The sequence below is a fragment of the Tetranychus urticae genome, chromosome 1 (assembly GCF_039701765.1).
Source record: "Tetranychus urticae isolate SD_2017Ah chromosome 1, NJAU_TeUrti_SD_1.0, whole genome shotgun sequence".
Lineage (NCBI taxonomy): Eukaryota > Metazoa > Arthropoda > Arachnida > Trombidiformes > Tetranychidae > Tetranychus > Tetranychus urticae.
This window is the reverse complement of record NC_142958.1, coordinates 16,827,402-16,844,998: the sequence shown is the minus strand read 5'-3', so window position 1 is coordinate 16,844,998 and position 17,597 is coordinate 16,827,402. Positions and strand designations below refer to the sequence as shown.

The 17,597-nt window shown below is 32.3% G+C and overlaps 3 protein-coding genes across 3 annotated transcripts; all 3 read right to left on the bottom strand.

Annotated features, from left to right (window-relative positions):
* Positions 1-59: 59 nt before the first annotated feature.
* LOC107371943 (splicing factor 3B subunit 3-like) lies at positions 60-2,615 on the bottom strand. The gene is made up of 6 exons (XM_089266346.1): positions 2,353-2,615; positions 2,201-2,294; positions 1,925-2,007; positions 1,318-1,729; positions 448-1,112; positions 60-270 (listed from the first exon to the last, which is right to left on the bottom strand). Exons 5-6 carry the CDS (start codon positions 565-567, stop codon positions 187-189), a joined length of 204 nt encoding a protein of 67 aa, XP_089122472.1. The 5' UTR covers positions 568-1,112; positions 1,318-1,729; positions 1,925-2,007; positions 2,201-2,294; positions 2,353-2,615; the 3' UTR covers positions 60-186.
* A 1,057-nt stretch (positions 2,616-3,672) lies between these two features.
* LOC107372046 (uncharacterized) lies at positions 3,673-4,803 on the bottom strand. The gene has a single exon (XM_015940187.3). It carries the CDS (start codon positions 4,561-4,563, stop codon positions 3,820-3,822), a length of 744 nt encoding a protein of 247 aa, XP_015795673.2. The 5' UTR covers positions 4,564-4,803; the 3' UTR covers positions 3,673-3,819.
* Positions 4,804-6,386: 1,583 nt separating this feature from the next.
* Positions 6,387-9,895, bottom strand: LOC107372041 (uncharacterized). Its single transcript, XM_015940183.3, has 2 exons — positions 9,649-9,895; positions 6,387-7,804 (listed from the first exon to the last, which is right to left on the bottom strand). The coding sequence occupies exon 2, from the start codon at positions 7,594-7,596 to the stop codon at positions 6,541-6,543; it is 1,056 nt and encodes a 351-aa protein (XP_015795669.2). The 5' UTR covers positions 7,597-7,804; positions 9,649-9,895; the 3' UTR covers positions 6,387-6,540.
* Between the last annotated feature and the right edge of the window lie 7,702 nt (positions 9,896-17,597).

Sequence of the window (17,597 nt, the reverse complement as noted above, 5' to 3'; positions counted from 1 at the left end):
ATTTTCTATATTTTATCAAAAAGTTTTGCCCAACCATAAACTTGGAAAAAACTGGCACATTTATGGTGTATCGGATTATTATTTGATCAATGTTATCATATTCAAATTTGTCAGTTTTGCCATTTAAAATCAATAAGAATCCTGAAATTTACAAGTTAGAATCATGTTAAAATGAATTTGTTAAGGTTATCTATTTTTCAGGCCAAGCAAGATTTGCCAAAACTCGGGGGGTGCAGGTACGGCGTTGTGCGATAATGGTGTGAGACAATCCTGATCAAAATAAAAAAAAGAAAGTTAATTTAAACTCTTGCAAGCAGATATAGAATTTTGAGCCAATCTTAGAATCTCAGAATAAGGTGTCAACATAATGAATTCAGCTGAAACACGGATATAAAATGTAGTCATCATTATATTTTGAGTCAAAGTTAGATAAATATTTGTACTTACATTAGGATCTAATGAATCAACTCTAACAGTGTTGTCAGCTAGTCCGATTGCTAGAAAACGAGATCTTTGTTCACTTGAAGGCACAGCCCCAAGAGCCAAACAAATGACTTCACAGGCCATATCCTTTCTATCAGTATATTAATTCAAGTTCATCTACTAATACCAAATTTTTTAAAGGTCTTGGATTAAAAAAGAATGTATCGCCCTCTTCAAGCAGCATAGCGCTACTTAATTCAGGTTCATCATCATCATCACCCAAATGAGCTATTTGATACAGATAATGATTAAAAATTCGGAGGCAACAAAGAGGAAGCCCGTTTTCAATACACACATCGCAGTTGCAACGGGTACAGTGTCAAAATACTTGAGACGAATTTCCATGACAGTTTCATCTTCTGTTTTAGTAATTTTAAAATTTCTCTTTATTTAGTCTGGACTAAAAAGAAAAACATTGATTTGGTTTTGTGGGTAGAACAGCAAACAAAAATCATTCCTCGATCAGGATCATCGAGGTCATTTCTCCTACGAGGTATTGGATAACGAAAATCATGCTGATCTCCGAAGTTCTAATAATGTAGGTTTCTGAGCAAACCAGAACACCACTCGGTCCATCAGCACCTACAGGAACAGATAGGAAAAAGTTGCCATGTTCTTCCAAAGACTCACTATAATTTCGTACAATTGATGAAGAATAATGAAGATTAGTAAAGTTTGGTTGATAACAATAGCAATTTACTAGGGTTAGCTTCATTACAAAATTATCAGAACTTCTTAGAGGAAAATAAATCACAAAGGGTTCATAAGCATAATTTTTCATCATTTAAAATTGTAATGTATGCTCTGATTAGTCAAAATTGCTAATGAACTTACTTATCATTTATGCTCAAAGATTGAGGATTGTAATCAAGAATGACAATTCGCCCAGAATCATAAGAAATACATATAGCTAAATAAATAATCTTTGGATCCTCCAGTTAAACGAAAAGCCAACATGGACCGTATTATACCCAAAAACTGCAACAGATACGAGAGTATGAATTTTGCCGGTATTTATATCAAGTCTGATGAGCTCCAAGGCTCTTCCTTTAGAGATGGCGATCTCTTGATGTTTGGTGCCAGCAAAATTACCATGAATAGCATGGGTAATCCCACTGCCCAACATCGATTACAACAGTATGATAAACCAAGGTATTTGATTTGTGGGCTTCTAGGAAAGAAGAAATTGTCAACCGCGCTTGACTATCTCTGTTTAAAATATAGACTATTTGTTTCTCAACAGCACCTAAAGTGAACAAGAATAATGAATAATGAAGATTAAAATTTGATGGAACACGTCACCACTTTATAAGGGTTAATTTCATTACAAATTTATCAGAACTTCTTAGAGGGTTAATAAATCACAAAGGGTTCATAAGCATAATTTTTCATCATTCAAAATTGTAATGTATGCTCTAATTAATCAGAATTATGAACTTACATATCATTAAAGCTTTTCTTTTGGCATCAATAGCTAAATATTGTCCGGTGCCAATTCGACAAGACCCAAGGTTTCAACAACACCTAAAGTGAACAGGAATAATGAATATTAAAATTTGATGCCACACAAAAGCAATTAACTAAGGTTGGTTACAATACAAAATTATCAGAACTTCTTAGAGGAAAATAAAATCACAAAGGGTTCATTAGCATAATTTTTCATCATTTAAAATTGTAATATATGCTCTAATTAGTCAAAATTTGCTCATGAACTTACTTATCATTAATGCTCTTCCCTTAGGATCCATAGCTTAATATTGTCCGGCGACAATTCGACGACATCCAGATGTGCCATTAGTTTCTTGGTGAACCTAAAGAGCGGCAACACAAATTAATAAAATAGAACAAAAGAATAATAACCAAAATTACCTTAGCGAAAACATTTTTAGCTGGATTGTATTCAAGAATGACAACCAGTACCAAGAGCTAAGTAATCTTCAGATCCAAAGTTAAACGAAAAGCCAGCATGGACCGTATTATCCCGAAAACTTCGATAGGATGAAATTAGACCCATGAAGAGCATGAATAATCTCACTGGCCCTTTGAAGGGTTATATTATTCAAATGCATGGCACCAAATAAACGTATTTAAAAAACATTTATCAAAACACGTACAATGATGATCATTAGTTAACTTAAAAATAATTTTGAAATTTTCTGAACCCTTAATAAATAGCGAAAACAAAGCACGTGTTTCCGGAGAGTTGCTAAGCAATCCAGTAAAGTAATAAGAGGTGACACCTCTGAGGCCCAAACTGATAATCAGAAGGCGCTTTAATTGAAATGCAAAGATAAAGCACCAATTATGAAAGATATCAGATCTGTTGATTGGAAGATGGAGATGAATGGTGAAGAAAAAAATGTAGATGAAGAAGAAAGGATTTAAAGTCAAATACTCGTAGGAAATGAGCTCAAATGAGGCGCACGTACTTTTCGTGCCATTGAATAATGTACGTGCAAAAATACGTGCCACGCTTTGTTCATCATCAACCTCATCATTCTTCACTTTTTATCGTCACTTTTTATCCTGTTATGCAGTTCACTTTCTCAGTTCATCTTCTAGTAATAATCGTTTCAAATTTCAAATGTTACAAGTTTGATTAATTGTCTTGATCAAAGTGGTTCATCATTGTACTTGCAAATGATTGTGAATGTTAAAACATGAGCATGAGTTTAACTAGTGAATTTTGTTTTGTTTTTGTTAGTTAAATGATTAACCTTGTCTGAACTTGTGAGCTTTGTTTTCACTGTTCAATTGAATCCACAAACAAAATCATTGGTTTCAGGGTTGAGAGCCTTTTGCTTTGCAAAGTTGTTTTCAGACTCTTGTTGTACCATTTATGATACAATTAAGTCTTCCAAGGCGAGTGTGGCCACACACATTGAGCACACTTTGACAATTAGCTTGTTCCTATGTGCGTAGGGTCACAGTCTTAATGTGGTTGTCAAAATAATGCAAATGAGCGTTACAAGTTGGATGGTCACTCAAGGCATTTCCCTTTATTTTACCATATTAACTTCATTTTTCAACATATTAATTATCAAGTTGAACGTTTAAACGCTTTTAATGGTTTGTCAAATGCGAGTATTGAGTATTTACCGTTCCGAGAAGCGCAATTTGGAATTGATTGTTTTCAATTTACTCTTGAAAGTAAACATTTAATTATAAATAAATTAATGCCATTATAAATTGCAATAAATTTCATTATTATTGATAGTGTATAATTGTTACAATTAAAAAAGAAAAAGTTTGTCAATATTTATTATTAGCAGGGATGAAGTTGATGATAAATTATATTCATTATTACAATATTAATCAAAATAATCAAAATATTATTTAAGGCCTCGTCGAGTCAAGAAGCCTTATCGTCTCTGAAAGCGCCCAAATGTAATTATGAGCATATCGAAGTGTCTCAATTTTAGTTAGTTTAGTGTCTTCCGAGGCTGTCGGTAAAATCTTGCGAAGAGTTTCCAGTGCTTGATTTAAACTGTGCATACGATTACGTTCCCGGTCATTTGCTTTTACCCGACGATTACGCTTCAATTTGTTTACCAAAGTTGGACTTCTTGCTCTGGTTCTTCGAGTTTTAGTTCCTTTGGATCGTTTATCACTATTGTTGCAATTACCATGATCACTCTTAATGTTATTATTATTGTTAATGATGTTATTGAATGATTTGTGTTGCTCTTCCTTAACCATGATCGAAATTTCCTCGTCAAGATCATCATCTTCATCATCCTCGTTATCACCCATCATAGAGTCAAACATTGAGGTTGATGAAGGTGTCAATGGTTGATGGTTTAATGAGCTTATGGTCAAAGGAGACTGTGTGTAGGGTATTAAAGGAGTTAAGGATAGTTCACGGAAGGGTCGAGTTGGTCCCATTGATGAAGATGATGAGTTTAAAGATGAAGTTATGGTTGTGCCATGGAATGAGTAGGATGAAGAAGATGAAGATGAGCAAGATGATAAAGGCGAGAAAGGCGATGAAAGTAGACTTGGTGAGGTTGACGGTAAAGGTGAAAAGTTGGATATGGAAGAGGCTGGAGGTGAGATTAAATACACACTTGGTTCAGCCATCGAGTCGGTTGATTCAATAAGAACCCGTTGATTGAAATTTTATCACGATAAAGTCCGTTGGATATGAAGTTTAGTCCGCTTTTAAGTAACACTGAAAGTTGGTTCACTTTGTTGACAATGAGTTTAGTAAAATGTCCCAAACTGATGTTCAAATTGAAATGAGCTTCACTTATGGGACACTCTTTGATCGGCTCCTAGACTATGCTTTGGCTGTGTAGGTCCGCCCCTTATGAGACACATTTCCCCGCCTCGCAAAGTAAAAGATGATAACCTATTCAATAATAATACGGTCTTTGTGCGCATAACGTGCGACTGAAAGGGAAGATGAAGAGAAAAGAGGAAGATGAAAAAACCAAAAAGATTTAATGGTTGGGACAAAAGGAATGAAACTGAAGGCAAATCACATTAGGAGTGGCACAAGTGGCACTGTCAATATCTACCTGATCAGTTGTTGAGCGAAAAACAAGAAAAATTTCAATTAATTATGAAATCGAAAACATTGTCATCGATTCCAATCAATTTTCCTTTTTCTACCAAATTGTCGCAAGCTTTGTACAGTTTAGGACAAAATATGAATTGCTCTTGTCTCATAAAATTGAACTAAATTTTTATCCTAACATTTAGACCAAAGCTTTCGACCAATTTCAAAACAATCAACCTTAAATTGGACTGAATAGTGAAAGGGAAAAATGCTGTTCTTTGCAAAAATCAAGAAAAATGTTAACCAAAAAATTGAAATCAAATGATTGTTGTTCAATGATTTGGCGATTTACTTCCTTGAGATTGTTTTGTCAACTGTTCCAAGTAATGACAAGTTTTGAGTGTTCAGTGTTTTCAATTTATATTCATTTATAAAATTACGTTCAAAATTATTAAAAGATTGCTTATAAAAGGTGAAAAAATAGGAAAAGTTTGTTGTCCTTCCATCGAAGGAATAACAAAAAGATCAATTTTAGATGAACGTAAAATGTGACCATGCATTTGCTTAAAATGGAGAGTAACCATAAACTGACCATTTAACCATACAAATAAATTACATTTGTTGTTTATGCAAAACTCTCAAACTTTTTGAAGACAACAGCAATCATACAAGTTATAAAGATACAGATTCACTCCCAGTTATTAATTGAAATAATAAAGAGTATCGATACTTTATTTTCTTTCCTCTTTGCATCAAAGTAAATCAGGAAATATTATTCACCATTTACTTTAGTCTTGTTCAATAAGCTATGACACATGTTTAAATAATGCAAATTAGTATAAAAGAAATGGCGAACAAGAAAAATGATAATGATAAGAAGATGATTCCAACAGGTCGCAATTATCATAACCTTTTGTGTATTTATAATAATAATAAGTCAACTTTGTTTCAGTTGACCTTTATTCGCAGTCGCCCGTCAGTTTGAAGTTGCTTGAATTACCGTTTCATCGACTATTAGATAACTATAAAAATTGTAAACCTCGATATCAACCAAAAATTTAGGGTCACATTTAAAATAGATTATTAGACTTTACGAGAAACTCCAATGTCAATACATTTGATCGGCAGTGTCCAAGATCAAGATAAATATCGAGTTTCAAGATTATTTTCGTCCAAAAATCTTTTCTGTTAGACTTCATGTTATTAATAAATAGTAAATATAAAATGTTGAAAGTAATTTGTGAAACAAAAGTTGACTTTTCAACTAGTTTCATGCTAGGGTGCGATGAAAATTTGCTATTATTAATAATATTTATCGTTCCGAGAAGCGCAATTTGAAATTGATTGTTTTCAATTTACTCTTGAAAGTAAACATTGAATTATAAATAAATTGATGCCATTATAAATTGCAATAAAAGTCATTATTATTGATAGTATTATATAACTGTTACAATTAAAAAAGAAAAAGTTTATCAATATTTATTATTAGCAGGGATGAAGTTGATGATAAAATATATTCATTATTACAATATTAATCAAAATAATCAAAAAGTTATTCAAGGTCTCGTCGAGTCAAGAAGCCTTATCGTCTCTGAAAGCGCCCAAATGTAGTTATGAGCATATCGAAGTGTCTCAATTTTGGTTAATTTAGTTTCTTCCGAGGCTGTCGGTAAAATCTTGCGAAGACGTTCAAGTGCTTGATTTAAATTGTGCATACGATTACGTTCCCGGTCATTTGCTTTTACCCGACGATTACGCTTCAATTTGTTTACCAAGGTTGGACTTCTTGCTCTAGTTCGTCGAGTTTTCGTTCCTTTGGATCGTTTATTATTATTGTTATTACCATGGTCGTTCTTATTGTTATTATTGTTAATGATGTTATTGAATGATTTTTGTTGCTCTTCTTTAACCATGATCGAAATGTCCTCGTCAAGATCATCATCATCTTCATCATCCTCGTCATCATCCATCATAGAGTCAAACATTGAGGATGAAGGTGTCAAGGGTTGATGGTTTAATGAGCTTGTGGTCAGAGGCGACGGTGTACAGGGCATTAAAGGAGTCAAGGATAGGTTACGGAAGGGTCGAGTTGGTGCCATTGAGGAAGATGATGAGGTCAGGGATGAGGTTAAAGATGAAGTTATGGCTGTTGCATTGGATGCATGCGATGAAGAAGATGGCGATGAGCAAGATGATAAAGGTGAGCAAGGCGATGAATGTAGACTTGGTGAGGCTGAAGGTAAAGGTGACAAGTTGGATATGGAAGAGGTTGTAGATGAGATTAAATGCACACTTGGTTCATCCATCAAGTCGGTTGATTCAATGAGAACCGGACTTTTCAAGTTAACAGAGTTCATGTTGAGTTGGTGAAAGTGATTAGGTTGATGAGATGAATGTACAAAAGAGGGATGATGATTGGGATGATAAGGTGAAGATTTTCCGTGAATTTGAGTGAAAAAGTCACCAAAAGGTTCGATAACAGTTGTCGCTGTTACGGTTGTTGTTCCCGTTGTTGACCCCAACGAGGCTGGTGTTATGGTTGCTGGTAAGATTGTAGTCATTGGGTTCAACATTTGATTAAATGGTTCAGTTGAAAGTCGAAGTGAATGCATTTTAAATGTCACTTGGATAAGGTTAAAGGAAAATCAATTTTCAATAAAAAAGTGTCCAAAATAGAAATACTTTATTCTCTTTTTCGAGTTTCTTTTGTTGATCTTTCCACAAATTTTTTTTCTCTTTCGATTATGATTTCAACCTTCTCTCCTCTCGGATCAACTCCATCATTACCATTATTACAACTATTGCATTTTGATTGGAAATCTGAGGAAAAGTGAAAAAAACGAGAAAAAAGTCGATATTAAACAATGAACTTTAATCAATAACATCAACACCTTTAAACCCTTTGATTCAAGATTAACACCTTGCTTAGGTTTGGCTCTTTTTGTCCAACTTGCAAGGAAATTGGCAAAAAATAATTTCTTTATTTCTCAACACCTTTGATGGTTTTTCACCTTTCATTGAATTAAAATTGGTTAAGATGATCAGAATCAATTTTAAGTTTCACTTTTACTTGATGACAATCTTTACCTTTGAAAGGCTTTTCTTTTACTTGAACAAGTTCAATGTAAAGTTGAATGAAATTGTAATAAATTGTATAAAAAAAGAAGAGAGAAAAGCTTTTATTTCAAAAGTGCGAACCTGAATTGGTCAACAAATTGATTTCAACAAAAGAAGCAAAAAGGCAAAAGGAAAAGGGTTAAATGGTAAATTGTAAAAAGCGAGACAAAATGTTGACCCATGAAACAAAAAAGGTAAAGTGCGAAGGCAAAATGGATGACAAAAAGAGAAGAAAAAGTTTTAAGAAAAGTAAAACTGTAAATCGCACTGGACCGTAAGTGTGTTAATCAGAAAGGGTCAAGCATTAAAGATGAAAGGATGAAAAAAGAGGAAGAAAGGTTACAACAGGTCAAGAAAGAGGTGACAATAAAGTTGCCAGTGATTTTTGATGGAAATGTTTTTTTTTTCTAATTGAAACATTCTTTACCAATTTTAAAGTGTAACCAAAGTGTGAAGTCCTTCAAGACTCTCTCGAAATGACCTTTCAATGTTACAATAAAGTGATCTTTCATGCAAAGGTGAAAACAGAGAAGAAGAAAGAAAATAAAGAAACTTTTCTTGAAACCTCTTGAAAGGGTTAAACAGAGTGGAATGAATCAACCTGGAAAATCAATTTGAAAGTATCGGTGAATGTGACCGTTGAGAGGGTGGATAATAACAATAATAACGAATAATTGTCCGACCTAAGATATGCACTTGAAAGATGACAATGAGTTGCCAACGGCCTTCGATCATTGTGACCAATTAGACCATTTTATTTCGCCTTTCAATTCGTTTTTTGTTTTTTCCCTTCAAATGTCAACTTCAGTTGAAACGTTCAATGTTGCATTAAATATCCAAATGTAAATAATTGCTGGTTTTTCATTCACTTAGTGGTTAGTATATCAATAAAACGGGATTAGGTTTTAATCGGCAAAATAGGAAATGTTTAGTGAAAGAAAAGGATTCGATTTTGTTTTTCTATTTTTTACTTTTTCTCCTGATAATCTATTGATGGTCCATTAATCTGTGTAAATTTGAGCAAACCAAACAAATTGGATTTAGGTTTGATTATAATGATGATGAAGGAAGAGGAAGAGAGGACATTGCCATTCAATGTTCATGACCAACTCTCTTGATTAACAGCAACTCGTAATCATCTCAATGATCATCAATAATATTAGCAAAATGTCACTATTCATGTATAATAATAATATAAAAAAAAGAAGAGATTGAAAACTGTAACATTGAACAAAGCTGTCAACTGAAGCTCAAGCATAAAATATATTTATAGTTTTTTATTGAAGGGAGGGAAAAATGTTAACTCAAGCTAGGATGGCTAATAATAATGATGATGATGATAATGATGAATAGATGATAACAAGAACAAAAAGTGTATTATAATATGAAATTAATGTTAGACCAATAAAGAAGAATAGATTGAAAGAAACTTTCATTTTATTTTCATCAACATTTTGTCACCAAAACACGGACTTTTAACCATCAAGTTTAACTGTTGCAAGTTTCAATCTTGAATCAAAGTTGTAATGTAAAGTTTCAACTCTTACCTTTTTAGGTTGAATAAGATTGAGATTTTGTTGTTCTATCGACGTTGATGATATACTGTTGATTAGCACAATTTAGTCCGTTTTGGATTTGGATTTAGTCCGCTTCAACACTGAAAGTTGCTTGAAAGTTTTTCACTTATTTTTGGTAACTTTGACAATGTTTGTTGTAAAATGTCCCAAACTGTTGTTCAAATTGAAATGAGCTCGAGCTTTACTTTTGGGACACTTTTTGATCGCCTCCTAGACTATGCTTTGGCTGTGTGGGTCCGTCCCTTTTGGGGCCAGTAAAAGATGATAAGCTATTCAATAATAATACGGTTTTACGGTCTTTTGTGCGCATAACGTGCGACTGAAAGGGAAGATAAAGAGAAAGAGAAGATGGAAGAAAAAAGAAAGAGAAAACATTGACAAAAGGACGAATCACGATAACATTTGAAAGGTGAAAGATGAAGATGAGGGAAGAGAAGGAAGATGATGATGAAGAGAAAAGAGAAAGATTATTGAAAGTATTAATTTATCAATATTGAATGTTGGCGAATTAGCGATTTGTTGTTAAACAAAAAACTTGAGATGAACCTTTTTTCCACAGCATTTACCTTTATCATGATCATTATCATGAACCGTTATTGGTTTATTTATTTGGGATAATCAAAGTTATCTTTCATTATTATTATTGTTATCATTTATATAACAGTTAAAGTACATATTTACAGATTCTTATTTGTTTACTTGATAAACTTTAATTGCTTTTCATCATTTTTTCACCATCCATCAAAACGCTGATTAAATCTCATTTTTCATCGTCTTTATTCAATTGACTTTGTTTAATGTAAAGGCTTTCAATGTGATACTGACAACATTTTTGTTGCTCTTTTCATTCATCCAATGGAACCTTGTTTTCTGGAGTTTTTCACGTATTCTCAGTTAATTATGGATTTCCAATATTCTAATCTTTATCTCATTTCTTGGGAGCTGATCCTTATTATTTAACTAAGGTAAACGGGTTATCACCAAATGAAACTGATCATTTAGCTTGGTTTGAAATTGAACCAACTTCTGGGTCCACAGCAGCAGCCGCTATTCGCCTCCAATTAAACATCGGAATAACTCGCTCACAGGCATTCAAAAGAAGTCATAAAATGCCAAATATAGTTTTCCCTGCATTTTGGATGGAAATAAGCTTTTCTTTAAGTTTTGATTTTGTTGAATTACTCATATTGATAAACACGCTTTTATCGCTCGTGCCTACAGTCTACTCTAAATTGCGTGCCTAAACATTTTTTATGATAATAAATATTTTCTCATCGGTCACTTTTTTCATGTTCAAAATTACAAAACTTATCAAGCTTTGTGAATGAATTATATATTTTTTATATTGTAACCGATATTGATATTTTCTCGTGAATAAATATCGATAATACAATATAATATGACTGAATATCAGAGAAAATCTGACCTAGTTCCTGTAATAACCAAAATCCTTCCAACTTATGAAGAGATTTGTGTTTGAATAACCATTTACCTTTATAAATCAATCGTTTTGTATCATCTTGAACCATCTAATATGTCAATATAACACAGCTCATGGTAGAATGTAATAATTGACGAAAGAAAGATTTTCGTTGTTAGTTTTGCAATTCTCGAGATATCGATGTTCAAGTTTAAGACAAATGGAAAACTGAGAATCAAAGGAACTGTTAATAAATTGAAAAAAGTGTTCAATCGTTGATGTGTAGCAATAACTTTAACCGACGAAAAATGAACTTTCTAACTCTTACGGTCACTTGAAGCGGCAGGTTTAACCGAAAGTCGAACTGATCTGTTGAATAGAAACAGAAAATATTGTTTAACAAAATAATTGCATTTTCTGGTTGACCATCCAAAGTTATATCAGAAAAAAATCTTTGATTTTGAAGAAAAAATCTATTCCAATAACTGTGCAAAAGGTGATCCCAGTTTGAACTTTGACCTCGATTTTCTCGAAAACTGTCGATCACATAAATTTTTTATTGCAATAATGGACTCAGTTTTAAGTTCCTAAAAACTTACAAAGTAAACTTACAAACTCCAAACTCGAAAGAAAAATTTTTCGTATTAATACTTACTCTTTGACCAGCAAAACTGTTGATTTATCATTTGAAATGTTCAACATTTTGTTTTGACTTTTCATAATTATCGGTTAAAGTGTTAGTTTTAACAGGAAAAAACGGCTTGAAAACAATTATGGTTAAATTGTTGTCGTTCGGACAATTAACGTGTTTGACATCTGTCAATGGTAATTGATGTTAATCATGAATTGAGATTGAATAGTTGATGCGAAACAATTGGTTTGCTCAACATTTACGGTCATCTTTTCATTGATTAATGATCATAAACTAAACTGGTTGAAGGTTCATCAATTGAAACAATGTGATGCAAAGGTTAAAAAGGGAAACAAAAACTGAAAGTTAAACGAGGTTAAAGGTTAAACAGTGTGAGTGTGCAAGAAGCAATACAAAGGGTTAAAGGCCATTTATATTGACAATAAAAGACTGAAAGAATGAAAAATGTTTCTTTCTCTTTCTTCTTGTTCGCATTTCTCTTTCATCATCATCGCCATCATCATCTTTATATTCACATCTTTATCATGGCGACTTGCGCCATTTCCTTTCCTTCATTGCAATACATTTCTGTGATTAATTGAACATAAAATATTCAGAAGAAATGATTTCTTGGTGTCAAACTAAATACTATTTTTTTACATTTCCATTTGCATTATCATCAATTATATGCAGTCTAAATATTCACTAATGGTTCACATAAGTAAACCTTGGGAGTGAAAATTATCAAATAACAATAATAATAATAACCATTGTAACCTGTTTGCTTGTGTGAAAAGGCCAAAAATAAAATTACCGAAAATTGTAAAGGACAAAAGGTAATATCTTTGAAACAGAACAGGAAACAAAATGAAAAAGTGCAACAAGTTGAATGACGGACAAATAAGGTTTGATAAAAGTGTATCCAAATGAAAGATAATTTAAAAATCGAAATTTTGGACAAAACGGAAAAGAACCGTAAGACTATTGAGACTATTTTGTCTTTTCGAGATCAAAGGGTCAAAATTTTGTTTCGAATCAGCAATTTGCAAGAAAAGAAGAAAATTGATGAATCAATATTTTACCGAAATCGAAACAAACAGTTGATTGCAAATTTTTCGTGAAAAAATGTTTTCTCAGTTCACCTCAAGCGATTTAATACTTTTGATGTAAAGTTGAATTTTGAAGCTTGGTTTCGATTTAGAACGCAATTGTTGTAAAAATTAACTTCGTAAATCAAATAGTAAATCATTTGAACCAAAGTAAATGACAAAATTGACAGTCAAGTGTGAAGCTTATGCGATCCAAAAGGGATTTTTTGCTTCTAGATAAAAAACTTTTGTTTCTTGATTCATTTTTTTAAAGGTTTGGCACTTTCATGAGTCGAGTTAAAAAATTGCGTTACCATGAAAAAAAGGTAAAAAAACAAGTAAACTTGAATGTCGTTAAGGGTGGCCTTTGGGTTAGCTATGTGTGTGTTTTTTGTTATTTGGTTACCATAGGCTTGGCTTCATCTTGATCGCCAGATCAAAAACCAAGAACAATGTCAATAGCGATAAAAAAAGGTCACATCGTTCAGTGACGCTTTTCGCTTGATTACATCAAGTTTGTTTTTCTTCTTCTTACCTTAAATCTTGAAGATTTTCAGAAACATTTGCCTATCCTGTAAGATTTGTGTTTTTTTTATCCAACGTGAAGAAGAAAGAGAAAAATGATGAAAAAAAAGAGAGCGAAAGATGAAAAGGGCCTTGGCTCGTCAAGAGCAAGTTGAATGATAAAGTAGGGAATAGAAAAAAAACTAGGAGCGAGAAAAATTTAAATCTCAAGATTGAAGATTCCATCATTTCGACTGATTTAATGGTTGTGACAAAAGGAATAAAAAATGAAGGCAAATCACGTTAGGAGTGGCACAAGCCAACTGTGAATATCAACCTGATCAGTTGAGCAGCAAAAGGAGAAATTTAAATTAATTATCAAAACAATCAGTCAATTGTCATCATCGATTCCAATCGACTTTCATTTTTCCATCAAAATGTCAAAAACTTTGCCTAGTTTCGGACAAAATATCATTCGGTTAACATTAACTGTATTTTTATCACAACATTCAGACAAACTTGCAATTTCAAAACAATCGACTCGAAATTGGACGGAATAGTGAAATGATGAAATGCTGTTTTCCAAAAATGTTTTCAAACTGCTTAGCTTAGAAGAAAAATTAGCGCTTCAGATTTCGAAACAATCGTTGTTCGATATTGATCGATCATTCTTGATTTGCTTTCTTAAGATTGTTTTTGTAACAGTTTCAAGTTATGAATTTTGGGGTTTCAATGTCCAGTGTTTTCAATATTCATTTTTAAACTGTTCAAAGTAAACAAGTATCAAAGATTGTTTATAAAGTAAATAATAAAAGGTTGAAAAATAGGAAAAGTTTGTTGTCCTTTCATCGAAAGGAATAACAAACAAAAGATCAATTTTAGATGAATGTAAAATGTGACCATGCATTTGAAATGTAGAGTAACCATAAACTGACCATTTAACCATGCAAATAAATTACATTTGTTGTTTACGCAAAACTCCTACACTTTTTGATGGCAACAACAATCATAAAGTTATACAGATACAGATTCACTCCCAGTTATTAATTATAATAATAAAGAGTATCGACAATTTATTTTCTTTCCTCTTTTCATCCAAAGTAAACCAGGAAAGGTCATTCACCATTTTATTTTGTCTTGTTCAATGATCAAAGGGAAGCTAAAAATTCAAGTGATGAAGATGCAAAAAAAGAGGAAAAGAGGAAACCCATGAATAACATATGTTTAAATGATGCAAATCAGTGTAAAAAGAAATGAAGAAGAATGATAATAAGAAGATGATTCAAACAGGAATAACAAATTGCAAATGATTATCATAACCTTTTGTGTTTTTGTAATAAAAAGTCAACCTTGTTTCAGTTGACCTTTATTTCAGTCGTCAGATTCATCCAGTTTACCGACTATTAAAAAACTATAAAACTAACGTCGATATCAATACCTTAAGCATATCCAAGTTTAGAGACGCGAGACAATCGATTATTAAACTTTACGACAAACTCTAATGACTAACATTTGCACGGGAATTAGCAACCTTTTCAAGATCAAGATAGAAGATGATTTTCAAGACTATTTTCATGGAAAAATCAGTTCTGTTATGATGTCCATTTCTTCACCTTTCACCAAAAGTTGCGTTTTCCACTCATTTCTTGAAAGCATAAATCAATCGTTGTAAATTTGTTGTCGACAAATGCACTGAAATGGTCCGACTCGATTTATTTTACATTAAAGTTGTTTGGCTTTGTTTGTGCTTATTTGCTTTGTACAAGTTTGCAAAGTTGGATTTTGATCTTTGGCTAACTTGTAGTCGAAATTGTTTTTCAATATTTTAGAGCTTCTTTTTGCAATTAGTTTGGTTAAACAATCGGCAAACTTTATTATTGAACAATTAACACTCGTGTTTTCACCTTTTTTACAATTGCGAGTCCAATTTGCAGTGATTTACCATCAATAGCTTAGTTTACTTTACCTTGACTTTGTTTCAAGCAAAACTGTAAATATTAATATTATATTAATATAATAATTTATTGTTCTCGTAATAAACTGATGCCTTTTTGTGCACCTTTAGTCTTTTTTATGAGTTTAATCCATCAAATTTCAGCTGAATCAATACCTTTTGAAGATAGTCGGGAATAAAATCATTACAAGTTCCATCTTTTGTTTACTTGTTATTATATTTATCCTCTGAGTCTAAGGCTGAATGTTGATAAAATATCCAATAATTGAGTTACCGAGAAGCGACTTTAAAGACGAATAAAGTTTTATTATTAACACCTTTTGAAAATTTATTTACATTTAAATGAAATTTTCAATACAAATTACAATTGAAAGCCATTTAATTGGATATCTAAATGAAAATTGAAAGTCTTTCCAATTGTCGACATTTTTAATCAATTCAAGTGAAAAAGGTTTGCAAATGTAAAAGTTATTTCCAATAATTTGCCGTTTTTGCATCAACAAATTTCAATACTTGGCTTTGAATGCCTTATACATGATCAAATAATCAACAAGTTATGAATACAAAACGAGTTATGAGAATGCAAAATTTGACTAAATTTAAGCAAATTGTAAAAGAAGCAAAGAATAATTTTTCTGGTTAAAAATTTTCTAAAGTTTTCTTTGAAGCAACAAAAAGCAAAGCTAAAAAAAGGTTGAAATTTGAAGGCTGCTTTTGGCCCGGAAATATGATATATTTAAGGTAAACTTGGGTAAACGATCAAATGTCCAACAACAGAATATTGGTTAATTGTGAATTGCAACAATCAAAAATAATTGACAGTTAATCACAGTGGATGGTCATTTGATTACAGAGTTGGTCATTTACCTGTTGCAACTTGAATCCAAACGCAAGAACAGAGAGGAAGAGAAAAGGTGAAATTGAACACAACAAATACAAATATTGGTATTGGGTTTGTGTTAGTGTTGAACAAGTACGAGTGTGTTTGAAAGAAGACATAAAATTGTCTTGAATCCAATAAATTTGTGGTCCTTTACCATTTGCTTGGTCAATGGCATAGAGTAAATCGTTGAACCGAAAAATAGTTACAAGCAAAAGAAATGAAAAGAAATGATGATAATGATAATGATGATGATGAGAATGATGAGGATGATCACGATGTAAAGATGAAGCTTAAAAGTTGCATTTTACTTGATGACATTCGTTATGGATAGAGAGAGAGAGAAGAAGAGAAGAGAAAGACAAATTTGAATCTTATAGCCTTCCCTGGAAGCCTTGCGGGCTTGTATCAAGTAATAATAACGTGTAATGTGTCTGTCCTAAAGCACAGGAATCAAACAATGAAAGGTTGAAAAAAATATAATTTGAGTCTTTGAATATTGAATAATATTGGTTCCAATTTTTGGTGCAACAATACGTAACCATTTTACCAGTTGAACAATATGCTTTTGTTACTTTTTATTTTACCTTTCTTCTTCTTCTTCTTGCTTGGCTTCTTCTCCTTACATCGCCAGCATCGCCATCATCATCATCATCTTCTTCCGCTTCTTTTTTTGCTTCTCTTCGTCTTCGACTTTCTTCTTTTTTTTCTAGTTTTCGCTTCATTCGCTTTTATTTTTCTTCTTCTTCTTCTTGCTTCGCTCATATTATTTTTCGGTTAAATATTTCTTCGTCTTCTTACCTTTAGTATTTTGTTTCCTTTCCTTATCCAACATTGAAAGGTAAATCAAGACTTGGAATGAAAAATCACCCTCAAAGTGGTGCTGTTTTGCCCATTACACAATGGCTATTTAATGGTTTCACTTGGTTTAATCGTTTTGTCCATTAAATGTTCAATCTAATTAGTTTAGTTTAGTTTAGTCAAAACTCTTTTTGTTACCGATTGTTGTGATCAAACCTTAATTGATCTTATTTAGCCAGATAATTTTGGGTGATCTGTAATGATTATTTGCTTGATTGTCTTTGGAGAAGCAATTTTCGGCCGACTTTTGCTTCTTTTGCTTTTGGTTTCGATCTTCTAGTTGAGACCTTTTTTTGGGTTAAAAGATATCAAGTTTTTTTGGGATTGTGTGACAGTCATACTGTGAAGGGATGATAATGATGATGACTCTGATGAAGATTAGTGAGTGCAAAGGATCGGAAGTTAGGGATGAAGAATGGGATTCACAAATGTTTACGTCTCATCCTATTGTTGCCCATTGCAAAGAGCTAAGTGTCTCTAGTATTACAATACGGTGAAGGAAATGAATCAAATTGTAAGGTTGACAGTTGATATGAAATAGAAGTAAAAAGATTGTCGATTTTGTTTGTTATTTGTATCTT

What these genes read in the sequence shown, in the direction of transcription:
- LOC107371943 (XM_089266346.1), bottom strand. Translation starts at nt 567, where the DNA reads ATGGCCTGTGAAGTCATTTGTTTGGCTCTTGGGGCTGTGCCTTCAAGT. An exon ending in TTGATTCATTAGATCCTAAT is followed by an intron (nt 271 to 447) that starts GTAAGTACAAAT and finishes TATTTTGATCAG; the next exon opens with GATTGTCTCACACCATTATC.
- LOC107372046 (XM_015940187.3), bottom strand. Translation starts at nt 4,563, where the DNA reads ATGGCTGAACCAAGTGTGTATTTAATCTCACCTCCAGCCTCTTCCATA.
- LOC107372041 (XM_015940183.3), bottom strand. Translation starts at nt 7,596, where the DNA reads ATGCATTCACTTCGACTTTCAACTGAACCATTTAATCAAATGTTGAAC.